This window comes from Ipomoea nil, unplaced genomic scaffold (assembly GCF_001879475.1).
Source record: "Ipomoea nil cultivar Tokyo-kokei standard unplaced genomic scaffold, Asagao_1.1 scaffold3069, whole genome shotgun sequence".
Taxonomy (NCBI): Eukaryota; Viridiplantae; Streptophyta; class Magnoliopsida; order Solanales; family Convolvulaceae; genus Ipomoea; species Ipomoea nil.
In genome coordinates, this window is record NW_017619497.1 from 9133750 (window position 1) to 9156132 (window position 22383).

Genomic DNA, 22383 nt, shown 5'->3' on the forward strand with positions numbered 1-22383 from the left:
AAGACAAAGTCAATAAGGGGAGGCCATAACCCCATTCTTGCCTGCACAGAATCCAAAATACCAAAATCGGAGAGAACCTTTCAACAAACTCCACGGCAAAAAATCTTGAATTTTCTTTCTCTATCTGCTTTTATATCTCGAGTTACATATATAGCTGCAGCGCGTATAAAAATCTGGGTCAGCGGCTGAGTCAAAATCCAGTAGGTGTACCAATTTTTTCGCTTGTCGTTTCTTCAAAAAGTATCGATACCCTTTGGATCGGTGAGTGGGAGTTGTTTATATGCCCTTTTCGTGATTTCCAGTGAACTTTTAGAGAACTTGTTGACGAAAAATTGATGTTTGCTCTGCGTCTGAGGTTTCTATTTTTCTGTTTATTTGATGCTTTTTTTTGATGATCATGGTCTTGTTTTGTTTTTCAGAGGTTTTGAATTTCAGGGCTTTGAAGTTTTTAAGAGTAGATGTTGATTGGTGGAGAAAGAAGCTGAGTTTGAGCTGAATTATATGGATTGTCTATGCTGTTTCGATTCGGTGAGGTCTTGGTAGTTGCTATTTTGGGATTTATTCAATTCTTATCATCCTGCTGCTTATTATTTTAATTTTTATCTGTTTGGTGTGTCTCTTAAATCTGAATGGACTATAACAATGGCAATGATCCATTAGTTGTTTGGGTTTAAAGTTTTGATTCCCTTATGTGGCTGTATGCTTTCAATTTGTGCCTTTTATCAGTGGAAATACTGCTAGGGTTTCAGCTGAATTATGTGAAAAAATTGAAGGATGTACATGTTTGGATTTTATTGGAGATAGGAAGTTTTGGATGAAAGGGGCTGTTTGCTCCTTACATCTATTGCTGGATTGTGTTCCCTTATTTGAATGATGATGACTCTTGAGTATGGGATCATAAGAATTTAACTTCGTGATTTCCCGCATTTGGTTTGTTATTCTGCAAAATAAGTGTGGGTTTGGGTGCACTGGTTTCAAAACTGATGTTATACTGCCACTTTAGCTTGCAGGAGGACGGTCGTCATGTGGCTCTGGCAAGGGAAGAAGCCACCACGGGCCTGCCAAGTTTGGTTTCAACCTTGTTAAAGGGAAAGCAAGCCATCCCATGGAGGATTTCCATGTTGCGAAGTTTGTTCAGATGCACGGACGTGAGCTAGGGCTGTTTGCTATTTATGACGGGCATTTGGGAGACAGTGTACCTGCATATTTGCAAAAGCATTTGTTTTCCAATATCTTGAAGGAGGTTAGCTACGTTTTATGTCAAAGCAAGTGTTAGAAGTATATTTCTGGATTTCCTGGTTTATACAGAATAAGTAGTGCTTGTTCTGTTTTTGTGCATTTCACTCTTTCTTTCTTACATGGATAATTATCTGGCAATATTTATGATATAGACAGTGTCAAGAGATTGGTGTACTTACATTTTATGCACATATTTTTAGAAACGGGGGCTTTTCTTGTCTTGACAAGTTAGATGTTCTTTAACATGGTTGCATTTTTTCTTTGTCTGGGAAGTGTTAATGACTTAATGCTGTTATGTGAATAAAACTTGGTATTCAAGTTTGTGTGCATGTAGAGATGCCGTGATTGGAAATATACCTGTTTTTTAGTTGTTTGTGACACCTAATTTAACGATGGATTCAATATCTGATTTCGAACTTGTGCAATGACCCTTTTCATATACTGTTATCAATTGCAGGATGACTTCTGGACTGATCCACAGACAGCGATCTTTAAAGCATACGAGAGAACTGATCAGGCTATTCTCTCGCACAGCCCCGATCTAGGGAGAGGTGGGTCCACTGCAGTCACTGCAATTCTCATAAATGGCCAGAAATTGTGGGTAGCTAATGTTGGGGATTCACGAGCAGTCCTTTCTAGACGGGGGGAGGCTATACAATTGTCGATTGATCATGAGCCCAATACTGAGCGAGGCAGCATAGAAGATAGAGGTGGCTTTGTTTCAAACATGCCAGGTTGCCGTTACATAAAGATGTGCTTTTTCATAATTCATATACATATGTCACATTTCATGCTACCTAAGTCTGTACTTTCTTGAATGCCCCCAATAGAAGTTTTGACTCAGTGAGATGTGTCTTTAAAATCACGATGCATTCTTCTTATACATAACAATGGCATAAAACCTATTTGAATTCCTATCTCAGGAGATGTTGCAAGAGTAAATGGCCAACTTGCTGTTTCTCGTGCTTTTGGAGACAAGAACTTGAAGACGCACTTGCGATCTGACCCTGACGTTACTAGTGCTGATATCAATCCAGATATCGAGCTCCTCATCCTTGCTAGTGATGGCCTGTGGAAGGTACCACCCCCCCGGCTTACCCTCTTCCCACTAACACTTCCTTCCATCTCTTCTTTTCTTGATACCATCTGTCAATCTCCACGCAGGTCATGACCAACCAAGAGGCAGTTGACATTGCAAAGAAGATTAAGGACCCCCAGAAGGCAGCCAAGCAATTAGCCACTGAAGCATTGGAACGAGAAAGTAAAGACGATATCTCCTGCGTCGTTGTCCGGTTTAAAGGGTAAAACCCGTACACAAGCGATGATCCCGGTGTGCAGTATATATTTATTTATATAGGGGACATCTGTTAGGACGACACCAGAATTTACAGAAAAAAAAACAGGCCCTAAAATTCTTCGGTATCAGCATAAACCATTCCGTGTATCCTTCAAGTGATTATATGTGTCCCTCCCCTTCCCTTCTGTAATATGTTAGATTCTTTTTACTCAGGATGTGTGGTGGCTAGATGTTTGGTTTCTTCAGCCTGTAGATTCATATGATAGTTGTTATTATTATCATTATTTTTTTTTTCCGAAAATTTGCATGCAGACATTGGAGATTTAGGTATTGACAGACTTTGGTTTTCATGTAATGTTTGATGAAATGGACCAGCTTTCCTTTTGTATGATTGAAATATTTATTTGAAACCTCTTTCAATAGAGTTATTTGATCAGTCTAGTCATGTTCCATCTGATAGAATTTGAATGGTTAAGCTTGTAGCCTCTTGATATCTTTGTTTTTGTTTTTCATTTTGGTCCTATTTGGTAAGATAGTTAGCCCTATTAATCAATTTTGACTTATTTGATTATTATTAATTGTTTAACTTGGTATAAATGTCAAAATTTTAAAAGCTGCTCAAAGAGCTTTTTGAGAAAGTCATTTTGTTTTAATCAACTAACCACTAATTTACTAAATACTTTTTTTGCAATCAACTAATGCTATAAACTAATGAAACTCACTAACCCAATCAGTTAATAATTATTTACAAACATCACTTTACATGTTCTATTTATTATTCATTGATTAAATTAAATTTTTATTCCTTACTTATTTTTTTAGTGTTTTTGTATTTTTTTTTTAGAATAATGGGTATGGAGACCCGAGAATATTAAATAACTTCAATTAAATTTCGTTATTCAAATTAGATACATAAAATGTGATGAAGAAAATATTTTTTTGATTTACGAGAAAATTGTAATTATTAAGAAGGTTAATAAATACGGAGTAGCTCATAATTAATAGTTACGAAAAAATGTAAATAATTTTATATTAAAAATTATTAACTTGTGGTGAAGATAAATAATGAGTGAAAAAACGTGGTCGGATAGAAAAAAAAAAAAAAAAAAGAAGGAATATATAATTTTATTTAATTCGAATATAGAAGCTGAAAAGCTAATGAAAACAGCTCCCTCCATACTAGCGGTTTCTCTTGGAAAAGAAGTTGGACGTACATTTTCATTTCCAGTTTATTCCACGCTAGACGGCGCTAAACCCAGGGGATTTTTCTAAACCTCCCTTAAACCCCTCTCAAAACCCCTAAATTCGCCGATTAATCTGCGGCCATGCCGAGGCTATCGAAGCTCAACGTCTCCAACCCCAAGCTATGGGTGGCGATCGGCGTTGGGGTCGCTGGTGTTCTGATCCTTGCTGAGGTTCACCGCCGACGGCGGCGGCTGAGAGCTAGGGAAGACTTTGGAGCCTTCATCGAACGCTTCGAGCTGCTTCCTTTCCCTCAACCGCCTCCTCCGGCCGCTCGGCTTCCCCTCTCTGGCCTTACATTTGCGATCAATGACAAGTCGGTCTATGATGCCCTTCTATAACAAAATATATTCAAGTATGGTGTCTTTCTTTTTGAGTTTTTGTTTTTGTTAAACTAACTTTTTGTAGTTTTGTAGTATTGATGTGAAGGGGTACGTGACCGGGTTTGGAAGTCCGGAGTGGAAGCGGACGCATGAAGCGGCCGGAATAACGGCGATGGTTGTGACGGCTCTGCTGAAGGCCGGAGCTACTTGTACTGGCAAGACAGTTATGGATGAGCTCGGTTTGGGGTAAGGTGTATTCATTTCATATTTTTTGAGGCCGAGGGAGGTAACTCTAACTTAGTAATACTCTTGCACCATGGTCTCAGGTTCACCGGAAAGAATGCACACTATGGAACTCCAACTAACCCAAAATTGCCATCTCACATTCCCGGTGGCGCATCCAGTGGTTCAGCTGTTGCTGTTGCATCCAAACTTGTTGATTTTGCTCTTGGTATGGATTTATTCCCTTCAACACAAGGAACTGAGATCTTTGGGAAAATTACTTCCCATCAGATCATGAGTTACTTCATAATGCACAATCTAAAGCTAATCTTCAAAGAACCTAAATAGGATTTCTATGTTTCTATTGGAAAAAAGTAATAATAGAAAAGGCAAGCATGGCCAATTTTAGTGAAATGGAGAAAGTATCTTACAGAGCATTGAGTATGTTGTAGAGTTTATGCCATTTGCTTTTGGTAGGTGCATTTCAATATGGTGGTAATATTGCATACTGATATGTGTTTTTGTATTTTAGGTACTGATACCACCGGGTGTATAAGATTGCCGGCATCATTTTGTGGTGTTATTGGATTTAGACCATCTCATGGGATTGTGTCAACTATTGGTGTACTGCCACTCTCCCAAAGTTTAGACACCATTGGTAGGTTTCACTCTAAAAATAAACAATTTAAGTTTATTGGCTTTGTTGTTTGGGCTGCTTGGCATTTTTCTAGCCAGATTTCCCTTTTTGACATTGGTGCTTGCAGTGTCAATTGTTTAACACAATGGAAATATTTTTATGCAGGTTGGTTATCTCATGATCCTTCCATTTTGCATAAAGTTGGACATGTGTTACTTCAGCTTTCCCCCTCTGAACCCAAGAGGATGGGACGCTTTCTTATAGCTGATGATCTTTTTCAACTGTCTAAGGTTCCCTCACAGAAGACAATCGATATTGTCAGGAGATCAACAGAGAAATTATCTGGCTGTAAGTTGCAGTTCGTTTGTTTTGATCACATGGTATCAGCTTCATTTCTTTCACTGGAATATGCTGTATGGCGGGCTATAACTTCTGAGCACACTCTGTTGTTCTACTAATAGATCGTAAGCATGTCTGAAAATTAAGTGAAACTCCATACTTGTGTTGGTAGTACAGTTCAGACACCACTGCATATCAATCTTGGGAAGTACATCGCTACAAATGTTCCCAGCTTGAAAGGGTTTTCTGAAGAACCAACTTGTCAGCAACAAGGAATTTCAACTTTACAAGCTATCGCTACTGTGATGTGTCAACTGTTGAGGTACATTTATAAGTTTTTAGTTGTTTGTCTGATCAAGTGAAGCTTGAAAGACGATGTGAAATATTTTCTTTTCAGTTTGTAATATTTAATTAATCATCCATCATTGCTGAACTGTTTCTGTTGGTAGATTCTTTTCGACTTCCAATTTATATCTTTTTCTTAAAACAGACACCTCTGCAGTCTCAACTCTCAACCACTGGTTGCCTTGACCTTTATTAGTTTTTATATTGAGCACACTACTAATTTAATATGAAAGATAATGGTGATGGATGATGTGATTTCTTTTCAGTTACGAGTTCAAAACAAATTATGAAGGATGGAAAAATGAAGTCAAACCCAAGTTTGTTTCTGATGTTGCTGATTGTGTTACTGCTGCAATTACCTCAATACCTAAAAACATTAAACTTCTCTATAAGATCAGGACTGAATTGCGAGCTGCTCTTGACAGTCTCTTGAAGGTACACATGTGTAAAGTTTTACTATTTTTCTTTGTTTTTAGTTTTTTTTTACAAGGGCAGTGGATGAAAAAGTTATTGTGCTACTTCTGGGCTAGGGCAAGATCTATTTTGGAGTGAATTCCTAAAGTTGTGGCTGTAAAATAAAAGCCTTGAGTTCAGAGTGAGATTTAATTTTGGAGTGAAAACCTCAAGTTCAGAGTCTGTATATTTTGGAGTTAATTGGGACAACATGATTAAAGCAAAGTCTCTATGTTGATTCTTCTGACCGTGCTTTGTCTGTGAATTGTTTAATACCTTGTATCTGATGAGATTTTTCATTCCATTGTATTTTAAAGGACGATGGGATATTAGTAATTCCCACTGTGGCAGACCCACCATCAAAACTATTTTCAAAGAAAGGTCTATCTACTGAAGTTTGTGATAGAGCATTTACTTTATTGAGCATTGCCAGTGTGTCAGGCTGTTGTCAGGTACTTTTATGTAGCAATTTAATGATTAATATTTTAGTTTCTCTCCCAAAAGTGTGCATGGCATGGTAAAAAGGGGATCATTTGTTTTAAATATCAGGCAGCCATTCCATTCGGAGAACACGAAAAATATCCAGTCTCTGTGTCATTTCTTGCATCACACAGAAGTGATAAGTTTTTGCTTGATACTATCCTGGATATGTTTTCCTGTCTTCAAGAGGAAGTGAGCAAGGTTTCAAAAGCTTTACCATTACCTGATGATAGCGCGGATGACTCTGAACTGTTGAAAGAAAAGGTCCTGTTCTCCAATCCTTTATTTGATACTTGAGACATGATGGATTACTTTGAGCCAAGTTTATGAAGTATTTTCTTTGTGGACTATATCTTGCCTTAGAAGATTGAACTTGATGTAATGCCATAGTGGTTATGATGTATTTCCTTTTGAAGTTTGCTTCCATGTTGGTCTTCATTTCTTTTCCTTCTGTCTCTTGGAGGATTGTGGACTGCAATTGCTTTGGCGTTTTCTCACGTGTGATTGTGTTATTATTGTTGCAGGGAAATGCTGCATACAAGGGTAAGCAGTGGGATAAGGCTATAAGCTACTATACAGAAGCAATAAAATTAAATGAGATGAATGCAACTTTCTATAGCAATAGGGCAGCTGCTTACTTGGAATTGGGATGGTATGATGTGCCCTTTCTTCTCTGTGCATGGATTGTTTTCATTTCCTTGATAAATTGTTTCCTGTATTTTTTGGAGGGTGGTTTGCCAAGCATTTCCTCTTTCTTTGCAGCTTTCAACAAGCTATAAAGGACTGCACTGTTGCAATCTCTCTCAATAAAAAGGTAAAAGAAAACACTCACTCCTTTCTTATCTCATGCAATGAGCTTTCTGCTTCCCAGGGCAGGCCATTACAATTAGTGCAGTGTTTATCCTATTAGGAGTCGTACTAATCTCAGAACTTGGTAATATCTTAAGCAAATCTACCAGAATTTTATGAGTGAAAACATTATGTTCATTATTTGGTATCAAAGTTTCTCATAGTTCATTACTTCACCAATGGTACTTCTGTATGGTTATTCTTCTGAAATACATTTGCTTAATGGCTTCAGCCATTTTTATTTTCTGATGCAGAATGTGAAGGCATATTTGAGACGAGGGACAGCTAGGGAGTCACTTCTCTTCTATAATGACGCTCTTCAAGGTTCGTACAATATGTCAATATGTTTTGCTTAGTTGCTTCGGTTTCCTTTTTCTTTTGACAGTTTGTAGCTTCTTCTCTTTCCTAATAACTGCTGATTGTCACTTTTAATATCCTTCTCATCATTAGTTGTCATTTACTCTGTATCTATGACTTGTTTTGTTGAATATTTTCAGATTTTAGGCATGCACTTATTCTGGAACCAAAGAATAAGGTAGCAAGTCAAGCTGAAGAGAGACTGAGAAAACTGATTAGTTAATGGTTTCTGCATCACAATAGTGTTAAACATGATCAATACCTTTTGAACATTGGTGAGCTATTCCTTAATTATTCTTGAACTTTTCTGACAAAAGCATACCAGTCTCGGAGGACAGTTTTGTTGACAGATCTTGGAATTCCAGGCAATCTTAGTACATAAAATTTTGTACAATTATTCGAATTTCACATCGGTCTTTTAGATGATGACTGGTAAAAACAAAGAATTTTTGTGCTATACTACAAGCCATGTTCACATGCCCAATAAGGCCATCTGTTTTGTTTGTGAATCATCTTAAATTGAGTTTCATTAAGTACCTGATGTTTCCCGTGGTTAAATTCCCTTTACCAATTAAGACTTACTTACTAAGCACAAAAATATTATGTTAATCATATTATCTCTACCATTTCAGAGGGATTGGAGTTGTAAGATACTAAGATTAGTCATATCTATTGAGACGTTAATTTCTCTGTTGATTGGTTGTAACACGGACTATGAGTGAATGGGCATTTGATTATATGAAAAGGAACCAATTGAGTTATCCATTGCAGTCTGGGTGTAATCTTTCATTCTTGAGGTTACGGGTAAAATTGTTATCTTGTATATGAAGGATTATATTTTTGATGATATCTTTTAATTTTTGTTTCTTTTAGTATAAGAAAAATATTACGTTAATTGGTAGTTAGCTTGTAAATTTTTATATTTGAAGTGTATAAAAATGGAAAACAAGTGGATAAAATGTTGCAATTTATGTCTGGCTGACCGGGCGTCTGGGTGTGGTGAAACTCCGATGAATGGGGGAATTAGTTAAAAAAAAAAAAAAGACAAATATTTTGAAGCGTTGCGTCTGTCGTCTCTGTTAGTACTGCCCTGGTTGAAAATAGAGGAAAATCTCTGGCATTTTGATCCCAGAAGTCAGAACATCTGAAGGAAAAGCCATGAGATTTAAGCTTCTGGGCAGTATGAGAAAAACAGGCTTACGAGAGACTAGGAAAGATAGCATTAATCGCTCTAAGGCTTCTAGATGTCTTAGCTTCACGGCTTCCCGAGATTGGTATTACCGTTATTTCTTCGCGTTTTCCGGCCTCCGTTCCGTGACCACCGACTTCGACGACGGCACCAAAATGCATTGTTGGGTGCCCAAGGTTCAGAAGCCAGGCAAGCCGAACCTCCTCCTCCTGCATGGCTTCGGAGCCAATGCGATGTGGCAGTACGGCGATATCCTCCGCCACTTCGTCCCCCGCTTCAATGTCTACGTGCCGGATCTCCTCTTCTTCGGGGGATCCTACACCACGCTCCCGGAGAGGACGGAGGAGTTCCAGGCCAGGTGCGTCAAGAGATTGATGGAGGCACATGGGGTGGAGGAGATGAGCCTGGTGGGGATAAGCTACGGCGGGTTTGTCGGCTACAGCCTGGCCGCGCAGTTCCCCCAGGCGGTCGAGAGGGTGGTGCTATGCTGCGCCGGGGTTTGCGTGGAGCAGAAGGATATGGACGATGGGTTGTTTCAGGTGGCGGACTTGGACGAGGCCGCCAGCATTCTGATGCCGCAAACGCCCGATAAGCTCAGGGAACTGATGCGCTTTTCGTTTGTTAGGCCTATCAAAGGCATCCCTTCATACTTCCTCACCGATTTTATCGATGTAAGTTTACTTCTATTCTTTATTCTGGAATCCTTACTGTCATCCTAGGCAAATTTGCTATCATTTGATTTTGTTTACCTATCTTGTGTTGACAGGTGATGTGTTCTGAATTTATAATGGAGAAGACACAACTCATCCATACTATTCTTGAAGACAGACACTTCTGCGATCTTCCAAAGATTAAACAGGTTAACTTGATGATATTGCTATTTTCCTGAGATAGATCATAAACAAAACCTAGGAATATTTTCATTTTAAGATTTTCATCTCTACTCTTCAAAATTTATTCAGAGGACATTGATAATATGGGGAGACCAGGATAAGATCTTCCCTCTGGAGTTGGGGTACAGGCTTCAAAGGTAACAAAATTCATTACGAAACAATAAGGAATTAAACATGTATTATCATTTTATTGATGTGTAGAGTTTTTGTCCTGAAAATAATGATAGGCACATTGGAGAAGAAGCTGAATTAGTAGTGATAAAGAATGCAGGGCATGCTGTGAACCTGGAGAAGACCAATGAGTTTGCCAAATACTTGAAGGCATTCCTTTTCGAATCTTCGTCTGATTAGATGAAACCCAACATCTATCACCTTCTGTATAGTATGGAATATTACATTTTATTGTTTGTGTGTGATTAATGATCATAATGAGAAATATATCTGAGTCTTTTTTGGAAAACTTTATGAAACAACTTGTAGTTGTGTTTAAGCTAACAAAATCATGATAACTAAAAATGTGAATTATAGGAGTATACAGGGAATATATAATCTCTTATTTCTTGTTGTTGAGGCCAGGAATCAATGGGTGTCTCTGGATGATTATCCTCCAAACTTATCTTTCAGTTGCACACACTGTCGAAGTTACAGATTCAACTTCTGGTTGATGTCAAAATCTTGGGAAGACGATAAAACAGTGTCCTGTGCATTAAAAGGAAAACTATAATGAGTAAAACATAAAAAAGTCCTTGGAATTTTTACTGTGATTTATACCCTGTGATCTTTCTATAATGACATTATTATTGTCTAATTTGATGTAACTCACCTGTTCCAATTTGCGGTTGAAGAGATTGAGAGAAGGCAGACATCTTCCTCTATTGGTAGCTTCAATTGACTGGTGCATATAATTCAGCAATCCACTGTATGTTATATTTGGATTTTCCTTTATTGCTCTTATGAATGTGTATGTCATTGCTCCATTCATTTCTTTTCCTGAGGAAAACGCCTGTGCATCAATTTTGACAGAAGTTAGAGGCTGCTGAGCTCAGAAAGGAGCAAGTAAAGAAGTGAAGATGAAATATTACAGATGTATCTGCAGCCATTTGATGATCTTCACAAGCACCAAAACAGATTGCCTTTCCACCAAGTGTACCCTTGTAAGTTCGACTTGGAGGTTCATTATTTGCCCACCTCTTCCTGTTTAGTAAAAAAGAAAAACAGAATTTAGGGTTATATATCATGTCTATCTTGATCATGTTGATAATAAAGGGATGACAAACAGGCTCATATGTACTCTTTGCGGTTGTAAACACGTGGTAAATCAAGAATAGTTCCACTGTGGCAGGCATCAACAATGGCATGGAGTTTGATTCCTTGTCTGAGTGGTCTAACGATGATGTCATTGATGGCATTGTCTAGGATCATGCCTTCACTCTTGAAGTCAAGAGGACAGATGGTTTCATCGAATCCATCGATCTCGTCTCCATCAAATTCAGGCTGTCTCAATCCATGCCCCGAGAAGTAAAACACCAGGGAGTCCCCTGGCCGCAAGTTCTTCATCAGCCACTTGAAACCCTCCAGTATATTCTTCCTGGTTGGGGCCCTGTATGGCTCTTCCTCTGCAAGGTACATATTTCTTCTCTGATATCAGATTGCACTGAAAATTTATGATTCCAGAAATTTCATTACCTGCAAGAATCAGAATCGAAGCAGGCTGAAAGCTGAAATGTTCAACCAGTAAATCCCTCATGTTCTTCACATCTTGCAGGGTTCCTCTCAGCTTGAATTTCTCCTTCCTGTAAGTCACTCCACAGAGAAGTGCCCGCTTCCCACTTAGAAGTTCCTCCCGGATACTGATTGACGATAGGCTTGGCATAATGCTCAGACTGAGAGATTTAAGCCCCCCTGAAATCTTCTTCCTCAAAATATTCCCTAACTTCCTTCTTCCATAACTGGTATTGCCTGGTTCTTGGATTCCCCATTGCCCATCTCCAACTGACACTTTATTCTGGCAATTTCTGCAGTAAACTCCACCATGGTTGTACACTGCCACTTCCTGCTCACAGATCTTGCATGCTGCCATCGCCTTGTACATCACTCTTTCTCAATTAAACGCGTTAATCTTGATTGGTTAGACACTGCATTTATTAGTTTTAATGCACGTAAAAGATCATTCGTGTAATCTTAACGATTTGGACAAAAACAATATTCTTCAACCTAGTTTATTGATCAAGATCATGTCATAAAGCTAAAGTGGAGTTGGAATTAAAGCACTTTCCGCAAGCACTAGGAAAAAGTTTATTTATATTATTTCTAATTTAGGTTATTCCAGGTTTTTTGATCCGTAGAACATTATACTTTTGTGTGTGCTACTGCTAGAAATATTCCCATTTTATCATATGTATGGTTAAGTGAGAATATGTGTGTGTGTAAGGAACCAGATGCTCACTTAATTCTGACCACACATCTAAATATGATATTGATACGTCTTTAATATATATATATATATATATATATATATATATATATATATATATATATATATATATATATATATATATATATATTGGAAATTGGTAAGAAATCACACCAACTTATATTAATCATAAATTTAAGAATAAATCTAAACATAGAATGAAAATGATAATATATTTTCATGGAAATTAAATACACACAAATAGAGAGATGCATGGCACATTCAAACGAAATGCATACAAATTGATGATGATCATCAAATCAATGTAGAATGAAACTTTGGGTTATGCACAAACCAAAATAGGTTCATTTATTCGGATTGGAGGATTGGAGGTGGCCGTTTCCGGTACTTATAGGAGTTTTCCGGTGAAACCTGCGGTGCCGTACGTGCATACTCCGTGCGTGCGTTCATGCATGAAACCTCAGTTTAATTTGCACCATATATATATATATATATATATATATATATATATATATATATATATATCACAGTTATAGTGGCCTCAGCTTTGATTTGAATGTCAACCAGGTATAGATTATCTCCATCATATCGCAGCCGCGCGCTGTCCTCCGCTTCAATTGTTGGGTGAACACGTACGTCATCTCCGCCCCTCTCCAACGCCGTGAAATCAATCCCGTCACCATTTCTAGTTCAAACTCGGGTCGGATGGAAATGAGAGTTGTGAAATGGAGTTCGAATGCGGCCAACCAGAGCAGCAACAGCGGCTTGGAAGATTATGCCGACGAGCTGCGGTGGTATTGAGCGACGGGATTGATGAAGAGTGTCTGACTATCGCGGAGGTCATGAGGATCAAGGATATTATTCTTGATAACCATGGCCAAGAGGTGGCCGTTTCCGGTGAAACCTGTATGCCGTGCCGTGCATACTCCGTGCGTCCATCAAACCTCCCTCAGTTCGATCAGTTTGCATATAGTCGTCACCTTTGATTTGATGAATGTCTGTTGTCAACCAAATTATCTGTTCCCTTCGACCAGATTATCGATCTCCATCCCACCCCTCCTCGATCCGCTTCAATTCCTCGGTGAACACGTCATCCCCTCTCCAGCGCCGTGAAATCAATCCGGACACCATCATCCTCCATCACTATTTCTAGTTCAAACTCCACTTTATTTCCTTGCATTTTTGACACAGGGCCAGGGCGGGGGCGGGGGTGTACTTTTCTCTATTTTCCAACTCTGTATAATTTTGAAGAAATCAAATTTGGACTTCTCCAAATGGAAGAGTACTGGAGGAGATGACACGGGTGAACAGTGATTGAGTGAGGGAGGTCTCTGCTGGTTGATTCCTACATACTATGCACAGTTTTTTTTTTTTTAAAAGGAAAACATAACTTTTATTAAATCAATCTTTCAATACAACTTAACTTGGAATTGAAGAAATCTAAATAGAAGGACTAGTTTGGGAATGAGCTGCTCTTGCTAATGCATGAGCGGCTTTATTCACTGATTAGGGATAAACTTGATTGACACCACTTCAAAATGTCTTCGAAATTGCAATCTCCAATCACACAGCCTGCATATAACAAATCCATTAAACTTCCATTAACGAGGTTACAAATCATTTGACAATTTGAAAGCACCGTACCGTAACCTTATTAATTAAAACCTTGATTCTTAGTCCAAGATAAAACTTCCTTAATAGCCATGACCTCCGCTAAGTGAACATCTTTAAGACAACACAGAGGACCATTTTTAGCTGCCAAGAAATCCCCATCCCCGTCTGAAATGACAATACCAAAATATGCTTCATCTTCCAGAACACTAACCGTAGGGGCAGTCACAGTTATAGCATTATATTTGCATCTAGGCTTGATAGACCCTGCCACAAAGAAACAAGATGGGTAACCTCCATTCGCACACGTTCAGTGCTCCATGGTTTCGCACTCCACCCTTCCGTTAATGAGACCTGCCAACCAAAGGTTGAACCCAACCTAAGGGCGTATTATTATTATTATTATTATTATTATTATTATTATTATTATTATTATTATTATTATTATTATTATTATTATTATTATTGTTGTTGTTGTTGTTGTTGTTGTTGTTGTTGTTGTTGTTGTTGTTGTTGTTGTTGAAATGTACAAATGCTATAGGATGATTGTATTTAACAAAATAGAAAGTTAGAGAAATGAAAAATTGGAGAAATGGAGAAATGGAAAACTGGATAAATGGAGAAAGAAAACTGGAGGAATGGAAAAAAAAAAAACTGGATTAATGGAGAAATATAAAACTGGAAATGGAAAAACAGAGGAATGAAGTAAACGACTCCTAAGTCTCTTCACGTACTGCCCAACAATCTCCAACCACCAAGTGTTGAACTTGATTTTTACTGATCCAACAATTTCCCAATCTTAAATATTAAGAAGTATATTATTATTGCATTGGAACCTTAAACCCTGATTCTGATATCACTTGTTAAGATCAAGTGCTTATCACTTATGAAGTGCTAAACGCTTGATCTTAACAGCGATCTCAAAAAAAAAAAAAAACTTTTCTTGCTCAATATAATGTAGCATTGGGGATTTTGTTACAACATATATATTGGCATAAATTGTGACCTTGTTTCAGAATGTTCCCATTAACATTTGTCATGCATGTTTCAGAATGGTCAAGTTGGCTAGTTCATCATCATCATCTTCTTTATCTCTAGCTGAAACTTCACTCAGGAGTCTCAAGTTGGCTAGTTCATCCTCATCATCATCATCTTCTTTATCAAATGCTGCTTTGTTCTGAACCCAGGAATCTCCTTCATCTCTAACACCAGTTCTTGGATCCATTCCATAAAAGGTAATGCCAGTCACTGCTTCAACTTCAACCGGAGCAATCATGTTTACAGCCGCAGAATGTTTGACACTGCGTCTCAAATGGTTACTGTATCTAATCTTTGTGTCGAACACCTTGGGGCAGAACTGGCACCCATACTTCCCATCCTTCACTATCGCTCCGTCGGTAAGACGTGGCCGTTTCCGGCGCCCCGCCGGAGTAGTATTCCGGTGAAACTTGCGGTGCCGTGCATACTCCGTCAGATCATCAAACCTCATTTTGCATATATCACAGTCATACTCACCTTTGATTTCAACGTCCACCAGATTATTTTCCCCCTCCAACAAAATCTCCCCGTGCTTCTCAGGTGCAGAATTTGGGTTCTGATTTGCAGAAAGGGACAAAAACTGGGATTGCGAAAACTTTAAGGACTCCATTGATCTTCTCCTAAGCTTGAGAGGAAGATCGAGATAAACTGTAAATATGTTTCAAGAGTCTACATGAAAGCAGAATATATACTATACGTTTGAGTGAATTTGGTAAGTTTTAATGCATTGTATATAAATTCAATGAAAGAGACCATAATGTGTCACATTTAGTATGAGATCTTGTATTATGGATATGATATTAATAAGACTTTAATATATATACATATAAAAAAATAGCAAAAGCAAAAGATTATTCAACCTGAAATGGAAATTTAATTTGTAAAAAAAATCACTTATAAGACACCAACCTATATTAATAAAAAATTTAAAATTTCAATCTAATATAGCATGAAATGATAATATATTTTCATGGAGATACACGCACAATCGCACATAGAGAGAGGGAGAGAGATTGATCCTATGGAATTTTATTTAATATTTCCATCTTTCTATTAATTTTTCTCGATCCCAAATTTACTAACTAAATATTACATCCTTATTTTTTTTAAAATACTTTCTTAATCTAACTTTTTATATTTAACAAACAACTCGATGCACCTTCCACATATATGCAAAAGCAATTCAAATTTTATTATTCATCACTAATACTAAATCGATTAATAACTCATAAAAAAACGAGTTGGTTCAAACATTTGACCACCTATTTGGAATGGTAACAAATGTGTCATCACACTACATAGTAGTTGACATATTATTATTACTTTGCGCACATGTCATTATCGCATTCCATTATATAGGCACGATCCTGAACTCCTTTGTGCCACAAGTCTTTTCGTTACAATATTATAGAAGCTAAGGTGTTATGCAAGAGACTTGAATCTATATTGTCAAATGACAAAGTTCAACTGACCACAATGCTCACGTGTTTGTCACCATTAGTTGCGCGGTAGAAAGATCATAGAGGTCAACAACATAGAAGTCAATTTTCTCATGAAATGGACTTTGATAGTTATTATCGTCGATGATGATATGTCCTCGATGTAATTAGATCAATTGCTCATTTGGTAATTGGTAATATGAATGTCATTGATAATTTTATAATATAGTTGTAGTAATTACTAATTACACGTTTATAATCATCTAATATAATTCACCGCAAAAAAAAAAAAAAAAAACAAAAAACAAAAAAACAAAAAAACAAAAACAAAAAAAAAACAAAAAAAAAAAAAAAAAACCCTTAAAAAATATATTATTATTATACATGAAGCGTAATATACAATTAACTAAGATATGTGAGTCATTAGTTTGTATGTTAGTTCTATTTTGCCCCACATGATCGAAATGGTGATGGTACTCAAACAAAAATGCATACATATATTGATGGAGTGATGATCATCAAATCAATGTATAATGAAAATTAGGGCTATGGACAAATCAAAACAGTTTAATTTATTGGGATAGATGCAATATTTATTCATTATTGTATCATTGTGATTAATGTATATATGGTGATCGGATTAAATCATATACTCAAAAAAGTTATTTATTTTTTTTTTTTTTAGTATTGAGATTTCATGTTTTTATGTTTTTAATTTAGGGTTTATACTTCAACGAGGCTTAGATAACAAGTGTCACCATCAACTCTCTGGTAAGAAGAGGATTCCCGCCGACATCTTTCATTTTTGTTCAAGTTATCCGTTCAGAGCAAAAAAGGAGAGAAATATTTTTTTAGTTAATACCCATTTTGGTCTTCTGACTATTAGTTAATACTCGATTTAGTTCCAAAGTATTAAAAATACCCAATTTAGTCCTTTAACTTTTAAAACGGTACCCAATGTGGTCAGTGCCGATTTTTAGATTTTTGTGGCCCTGTTCAGGTAAATAAATGAGGCCCTCTTCAGGTAAATAATACCGTAAGTTTTTCTAATAATAGGTTAAAATCAATACCGTAAGTTTTTGTGGCCTTGTTCAGGTAAATAATAGGTTAAAATCAATACCGTAAGTTTTTCTAATAATAACAATAATAATATGGTGGTAAAATTTTACTATGCGCAAAGAAAAAACCAAAAGACATATTACGGAATAAATTACAATTATAACAATAATAATTATAGTGTGCGCAAACTCGTAATGCAAAAGGATTTAAAAAAAAAAAGGAAGGTGTCAAAAGTTGGAATAACACACAAGTTTTGAACATTTGACCTCCAAGTTGAAATACAATAAATACATGTTTCTACCGTTTCTTCAAACATTTTAAGTTTAATTGAAAACTTTTTGTTTTTATTTCTAAACTAGCTAGGTAAAAATTAAATATTGGGCCTCTAAAATTGGGGGGGCCTCTAAAATTTGGGACCCTATGCGGTAGCACAGCCCAAAACCCGGTCCTGAATGTGGTCCTCGCCTCATCGGTTACAATTGTCGTCTATCCACCGTTATTTTGAGGGCATAAGCGTCATTTTAGTTGATAAAGCACATTCCGTGGGACCCGCACCGACCCAATTGTTACGCCACACTCACTTTGTCAAGACTGAGGATCCATTTCATCGGACCTCAGCGATCAGGTACAAATGATGCTGCATTAACTAAAGAGACGGAGAATCCCGCCGTCCGGCATCTTGATCGGACTGACCAGGCGGTAGATATGCACTGATGGGGGAACAACCGTGATGAGCTTCAGTAATGCCCACGGGGCTTTGCGCCTGTCGATGTCCATAGGCTTAGGCTCCGATGCCTACGAGCCTACTCCTGTTCCAGGCCTCCTACGTGATGTAACCAGCATCGCTGCCGGCCACTTCCACTCCCTCGCCATCACTCGTGAGAGCCATGTTTATGCCTGGGGCTGTAACACCGAAGGTCAGCTCGGTCGTGATCGTATTTCTCCTAGGTAGCTCTCTTTCTCTATCTATCTAATCCATGAATGTGCATTTTGCTGATTATTGAAGAATGAGACATTTTTAGTTTTTTTTTTTTTTTTCTTGTGTGGTGAAATACTGTTTATTACTCTGAATATTCAATAGCTTGTTTTGTGAATCGAGAAAATAAATAGAGTTTGAGGTGAATAAGATACCTGAGAACTTCCACTCTGCAATCTTTACAGGTTTTGCTAAACTTACGGCCTTAAATTTAAGCATTAGAGAAATTCAAATTTTACTGTTTCAAAATGACGTTTATGCCCTTCAAAATAACGGTGGATAGATGACAATTGTAACGGAGGACGACATTGGGTACCGTTTTAAAAGTTAGAGGACTAAATTGGATACTTTTAATACTTTGGGACTAAAGCGAGTATTAACTAATAATCGGAGGACCAAAATGAATATTAACAAAAAAAAAAATCATCACTTTTTTGAGAAGAGGGTGAAAGAGTGCAGGAATGAACATAGAAGATAACCTGGACTTGATATAGATATAGTGTGAAGTGTTGTATTATCCCTAATTGCAAGTTTAATCCTTTTTTTTATTTTTTTTATTTTTTTTGTTTTGTTTTTCACAAACACCCCTCATTTCATCTTCAACCAAGTTCACAAGGCTACTCGATCAACTTTTCACATTTTGTAACTTTAGTCCTTTGCAGCTCATCATATAGGAAGACTAGCTCTATGCATGCGACAGGCCACCGAGTTTGTAATCAGAAAGATGTTGACAATAATTGAAGTTGTAATTTTATGGTATAAAAATTAAAAATGGTGGGGCGACATTAAATTAAAATATGATGATGATAAAACTAGTAAGAAAATTGATATATAGGTTGGGTTATGATGGGAAATTAAATTAGGGTTGGGTTATAAAGGGAAATTAAATTAGGAGTTGTGAGTAACCAAATGTGCAGCACGCGTGCAAATTTTGTGCATACTAAATTATTTGTATTTGTACTTACAATCAGCAATCACTTGAAGTAGTATCTGCTTGATCGATCTGGCTGCTTCATTCTCATTATATTCTAAAAGTTCAAGCAGTTTAATTAACTCAATCTCTCTGAAACTTCACTCAACAGTACTCCCAGATTGGCCAATTCATCATCTTCTTCATCTATCTCGATCTCGCTGAAACTTCACTCAAAGTCTCAGATTGGCCAACTCATCATCTTCATCTCTCGCTGAAACTTCGCACAGAAGTCTCAGGTTGTCCAATAATTCATTGTCAACAAGCCTGGAATATGGTCTACGTCTAACACTACTAGCTCCTCTTGGATCCTTTCCATAGTAGGTATTGGCAGGCAAAGGAGGAGCAGCTTCAGAGAATTTGAGATTGCGCCTTAAATGGATCCCCACATGCCCAGCATAACTGATTTTTCTGTCGAACGCCTTGCCACAGAACTGGCACCCATATTTTCCGTCCATCATAATCACCCCGTCGGTAAGAGGTGGCCGGTTCCGGTACCCGGAGCGAGTTTTCCAGTGAAACTTGCAGGGCCGTGAAAACTCCAGGCGTTCATCAAACCCTATTTCGCAAATATCACAGTAATACTTCCCAAGGATTTGAACGCCGGCCGGATTATCTGTCCTCTCCGGCAGAATCTCCTCCCCGTGCGGCTCAGGTGCAATATATGGGACAGTATCACCACTGACACCATCCCCTTCTTCTTCTTCTTCCCTGAGAGCAGCCGCATAATCATCATCATCTTCCCCGCGGAGAATAACAGCCACATTCGGATCTGCAGGAAGGGACAAAAACTGGGATTGCAGAAACCTTGCAACCTCCTTGCACGAAGGAAACTGTTCACCTCTGGGACTGAAAATCAAAAAGTAAAGATTCAAAGTTTTATTTAGTACGGAGTAATATATACTAAATCAATATATTAATAATTCATTTAAAAAAAAACGAGTTGTATATGTGAGCATATAGCCATTAATGTGCAATTCAACTATCAGCTTAGGCTTTTAGTTGAAATGGAGCACATGCTGTATAGCCATTAATGTGCAATCCAACTATTAGCTTAGGCTTTTAGTTGAGATGGAGCACATACTTCAATTGTATATGTATCGAATGAATATATAAATTAATCTTTGTTAATAACCACAAATAAAGGATTACGTAATATAAAATAACTACACGCAACAAATATATAGCAGCGTTTTATCATGGCCTTTTGAGGAAATATCTTTATTTTTCTAAAACGCTCCTATACCTTAAAAAAAAAAAAAAAAAAACATGTAACTAAAGAGGCGATTAAGGCTCCTTAAATGAAGGAACTTTTGGCTCTTTAACGCTTGTCCATCCTCTAGTTAATTTCAAAAGAGGAGTAGTCCTTGAGAATTTGAAAGTGGGGATATAATAAGGACTACACACTCCACCCACACATTTGATGACTGGCGGTTACCCTTGTCCTAAGCTTAGGCGGAGAATTGAAGATAATAAATTATAAACATGTGAGTTATGTTTGGTTGATTTATTTTATAGCTTATAGCATATTATAAACAAGTGTCACCATCAACTCTCTGGTAAGAAGAGGATTCCCGCCGACATCTTTCATTTTTGTTCAAGTTATCCGTTCAGAGCAAAAATAAAAAGAGATGAATTTTTTTTTTAGTTAATACCCATTTTGGTCCACTGACTATTAGCTAATACTCGATTTAGTCCCAAAGTATTAAAAGTATTCAATTTAGTCTGCTAACTTTTAAAACGATACCCAATGTGATCCTCCGTTACAATTATCGTCTATCCACCCTTATTTTGAGGGCATAAGCATCATTTTAGTTGATAAAGCACCTTCTTTGGGACCCGCACCAACCCAATTGTTACGCCACACTCACTTTGTCAAGACTGAGGATCCATTTCATCGGACCTCAGCGATCAGGTACAAATGATGCTGCATTCACTAAAGAGACGGAGAATCTCGCCGTCCGACATCTTGATCGGACTGACCAGGCGGTGGATATGCACCAACAGGGTACAACCGTGATGAGCTTTAGCGATGGCCACGGGGCTTTGCGCCTGCCGATGTCCATACCGGGCTTAGGCTTCGACGCCCACGAGCCTACTCCCGTTCCAGGCCTCCCACGTGATGTCACCGGCATCGCTGCCGGCCACTTCCACTCCCTCGCCGTCACTTGTGAAGGCCATGTTTATGCCTGGGGCTGTAACATCGAAGGTTAGCTCGGTCGTGATCATATTTCTCCTAGGTAGCTCTCTACCCTCTTTCTCTATCTATCTAATCCATGAATGTGCATTTTGCTGATAATTATTGAAGAATGAGACATTTTTATGTTTTTTTTTTTCCTTGTGTGGTGAAATACTGTTTATTGCTCTGAATATTCAATAGCTTGTTTTGTGAATCGAGAAAATAAATCGAGTTTGAGGTGAATAAGATATCTGAGAACTTCCGCTCTGCAATCTTGTACAGGTTTTGCTAAACTTATGTCCTTGAACTTAAGCATCATAGAATTCCAAATTCTATTGTTTCAAAATGACGCTTATGCCCTTCAAAATAACGGTAGATAGATAGCAATTGTAACAGAGGACCACATTGGGTAATGTTTTAAAAGTTAAAGGACTAAATTGGGTACTTTTAATATTTTGAGATTAAATCGAGTATTAGCTAATAGTCGGAGGACCAAAATGGGTATTAACTAAAAAAAAAAAAAATTGAAAGAAAAAAAAATCATCTCTTTTGTTGAGAAGAGAGTGAAAGAGAGCAGAAATGAACATAGAAGATAACCTGGACTTGATATAGATATAGTGTGAAGTGTTGTATTATCCCTAATTGCAAGTTTAATCCTTTTTTTTTTTCACATACACCCCTCATTTCATCTTCATCCAACTTCAGAAGGTACTCGATCAACTTTTCACATTTTGTTACTTTAGTCCTTTACAACTCATCATATAAGAAGACTAGCTCTATGCATGCGACATGCCACCGATTTTGCAATTAGA

General features: G+C 37.5%; 4 protein-coding genes and 2 long non-coding RNA genes across 10 annotated transcripts in view; 4 read left to right on the forward strand and 2 right to left on the reverse strand.

Moving 5' to 3' along the window:
• LOC109164886 (probable protein phosphatase 2C 10) lies at positions 1–2972 on the forward strand. 3 transcript variants are annotated; one of them, XM_019313437.1, is made up of 6 exons: positions 1–261; positions 420–528; positions 1004–1243; positions 1697–1973; positions 2163–2317; positions 2404–2972. In XM_019313437.1, exons 2-6 carry the CDS (start codon positions 502–504, stop codon positions 2542–2544), a joined length of 840 nt encoding a protein of 279 aa, XP_019168982.1. In that variant the 5' UTR covers positions 1–261; positions 420–501; the 3' UTR covers positions 2545–2972. The 3 variants fall into 3 exon arrangements, with proteins under 3 accessions (XP_019168982.1, XP_019168984.1, XP_019168983.1); XM_019313439.1 differs by having other exon boundaries at positions 1011–1243; XM_019313438.1 differs by lacking the exon at positions 1–261 and adding an exon at positions 268–355 and having other exon boundaries at positions 436–528.
• The window catches only part of LOC109164895, a 20918-nt gene continuing 537 nt past the window's right edge, over positions 2003–22383 (reverse strand). Inside the window, exons 2-3 of the long non-coding RNA XR_002051441.1 lie at positions 21062–21064; positions 2003–2078 (exon numbers count right to left, since the gene is read on the reverse strand). This is a non-coding gene — a long non-coding RNA (uncharacterized LOC109164895). The remainder of the gene's footprint in view (positions 2079–21061; positions 21065–22383) is intronic.
• LOC109164877 (outer envelope protein 64, mitochondrial-like) lies at positions 3729–8319 on the forward strand. Of its 2 annotated transcripts, XM_019313425.1 has the most exons (13): positions 3729–4094; positions 4195–4347; positions 4428–4552; positions 4856–4981; positions 5126–5308; positions 5477–5621; positions 5911–6079; positions 6415–6549; positions 6647–6841; positions 7102–7229; positions 7340–7391; positions 7681–7750; positions 7924–8319. In XM_019313425.1, exons 1-13 carry the CDS (start codon positions 3862–3864, stop codon positions 8004–8006), a joined length of 1797 nt encoding a protein of 598 aa, XP_019168970.1. In that variant the 5' UTR covers positions 3729–3861; the 3' UTR covers positions 8007–8319. The 2 variants fall into 2 exon arrangements, with proteins under 2 accessions (XP_019168970.1, XP_019168971.1); XM_019313426.1 differs by lacking the exon at positions 5126–5308.
• LOC109164884 (monoacylglycerol lipase ABHD6) lies at positions 8574–10308 on the forward strand. The gene is made up of 4 exons (XM_019313435.1): positions 8574–9643; positions 9739–9831; positions 9935–10002; positions 10093–10308. Exons 1-4 carry the CDS (start codon positions 8942–8944, stop codon positions 10214–10216), a joined length of 987 nt encoding a protein of 328 aa, XP_019168980.1. The 5' UTR covers positions 8574–8941; the 3' UTR covers positions 10217–10308.
• Positions 10317–12182, reverse strand: LOC109164882 (metacaspase-1). 2 transcript variants are annotated; one of them, XM_019313433.1, is made up of 5 exons: positions 11552–12182; positions 11157–11481; positions 10948–11059; positions 10712–10868; positions 10317–10587 (listed from the first exon to the last, which is right to left on the reverse strand). In XM_019313433.1, the coding sequence occupies exons 1-5, from the start codon at positions 11955–11957 to the stop codon at positions 10508–10510; spliced, it is 1080 nt and encodes a 359-aa protein (XP_019168978.1). In that variant the 5' UTR covers positions 11958–12182; the 3' UTR covers positions 10317–10507. The 2 variants fall into 2 exon arrangements, with proteins under 2 accessions (XP_019168978.1, XP_019168977.1); XM_019313432.1 differs by having other exon boundaries at positions 10318–10564; positions 10689–10868; positions 11552–12175.
• On the forward strand, positions 10692–11659 carry LOC109164894. The gene is made up of 3 exons (XR_002051440.1): positions 10692–10784; positions 10889–11019; positions 11631–11659. It is a non-coding gene; the product is annotated as an uncharacterized LOC109164894 (long non-coding RNA).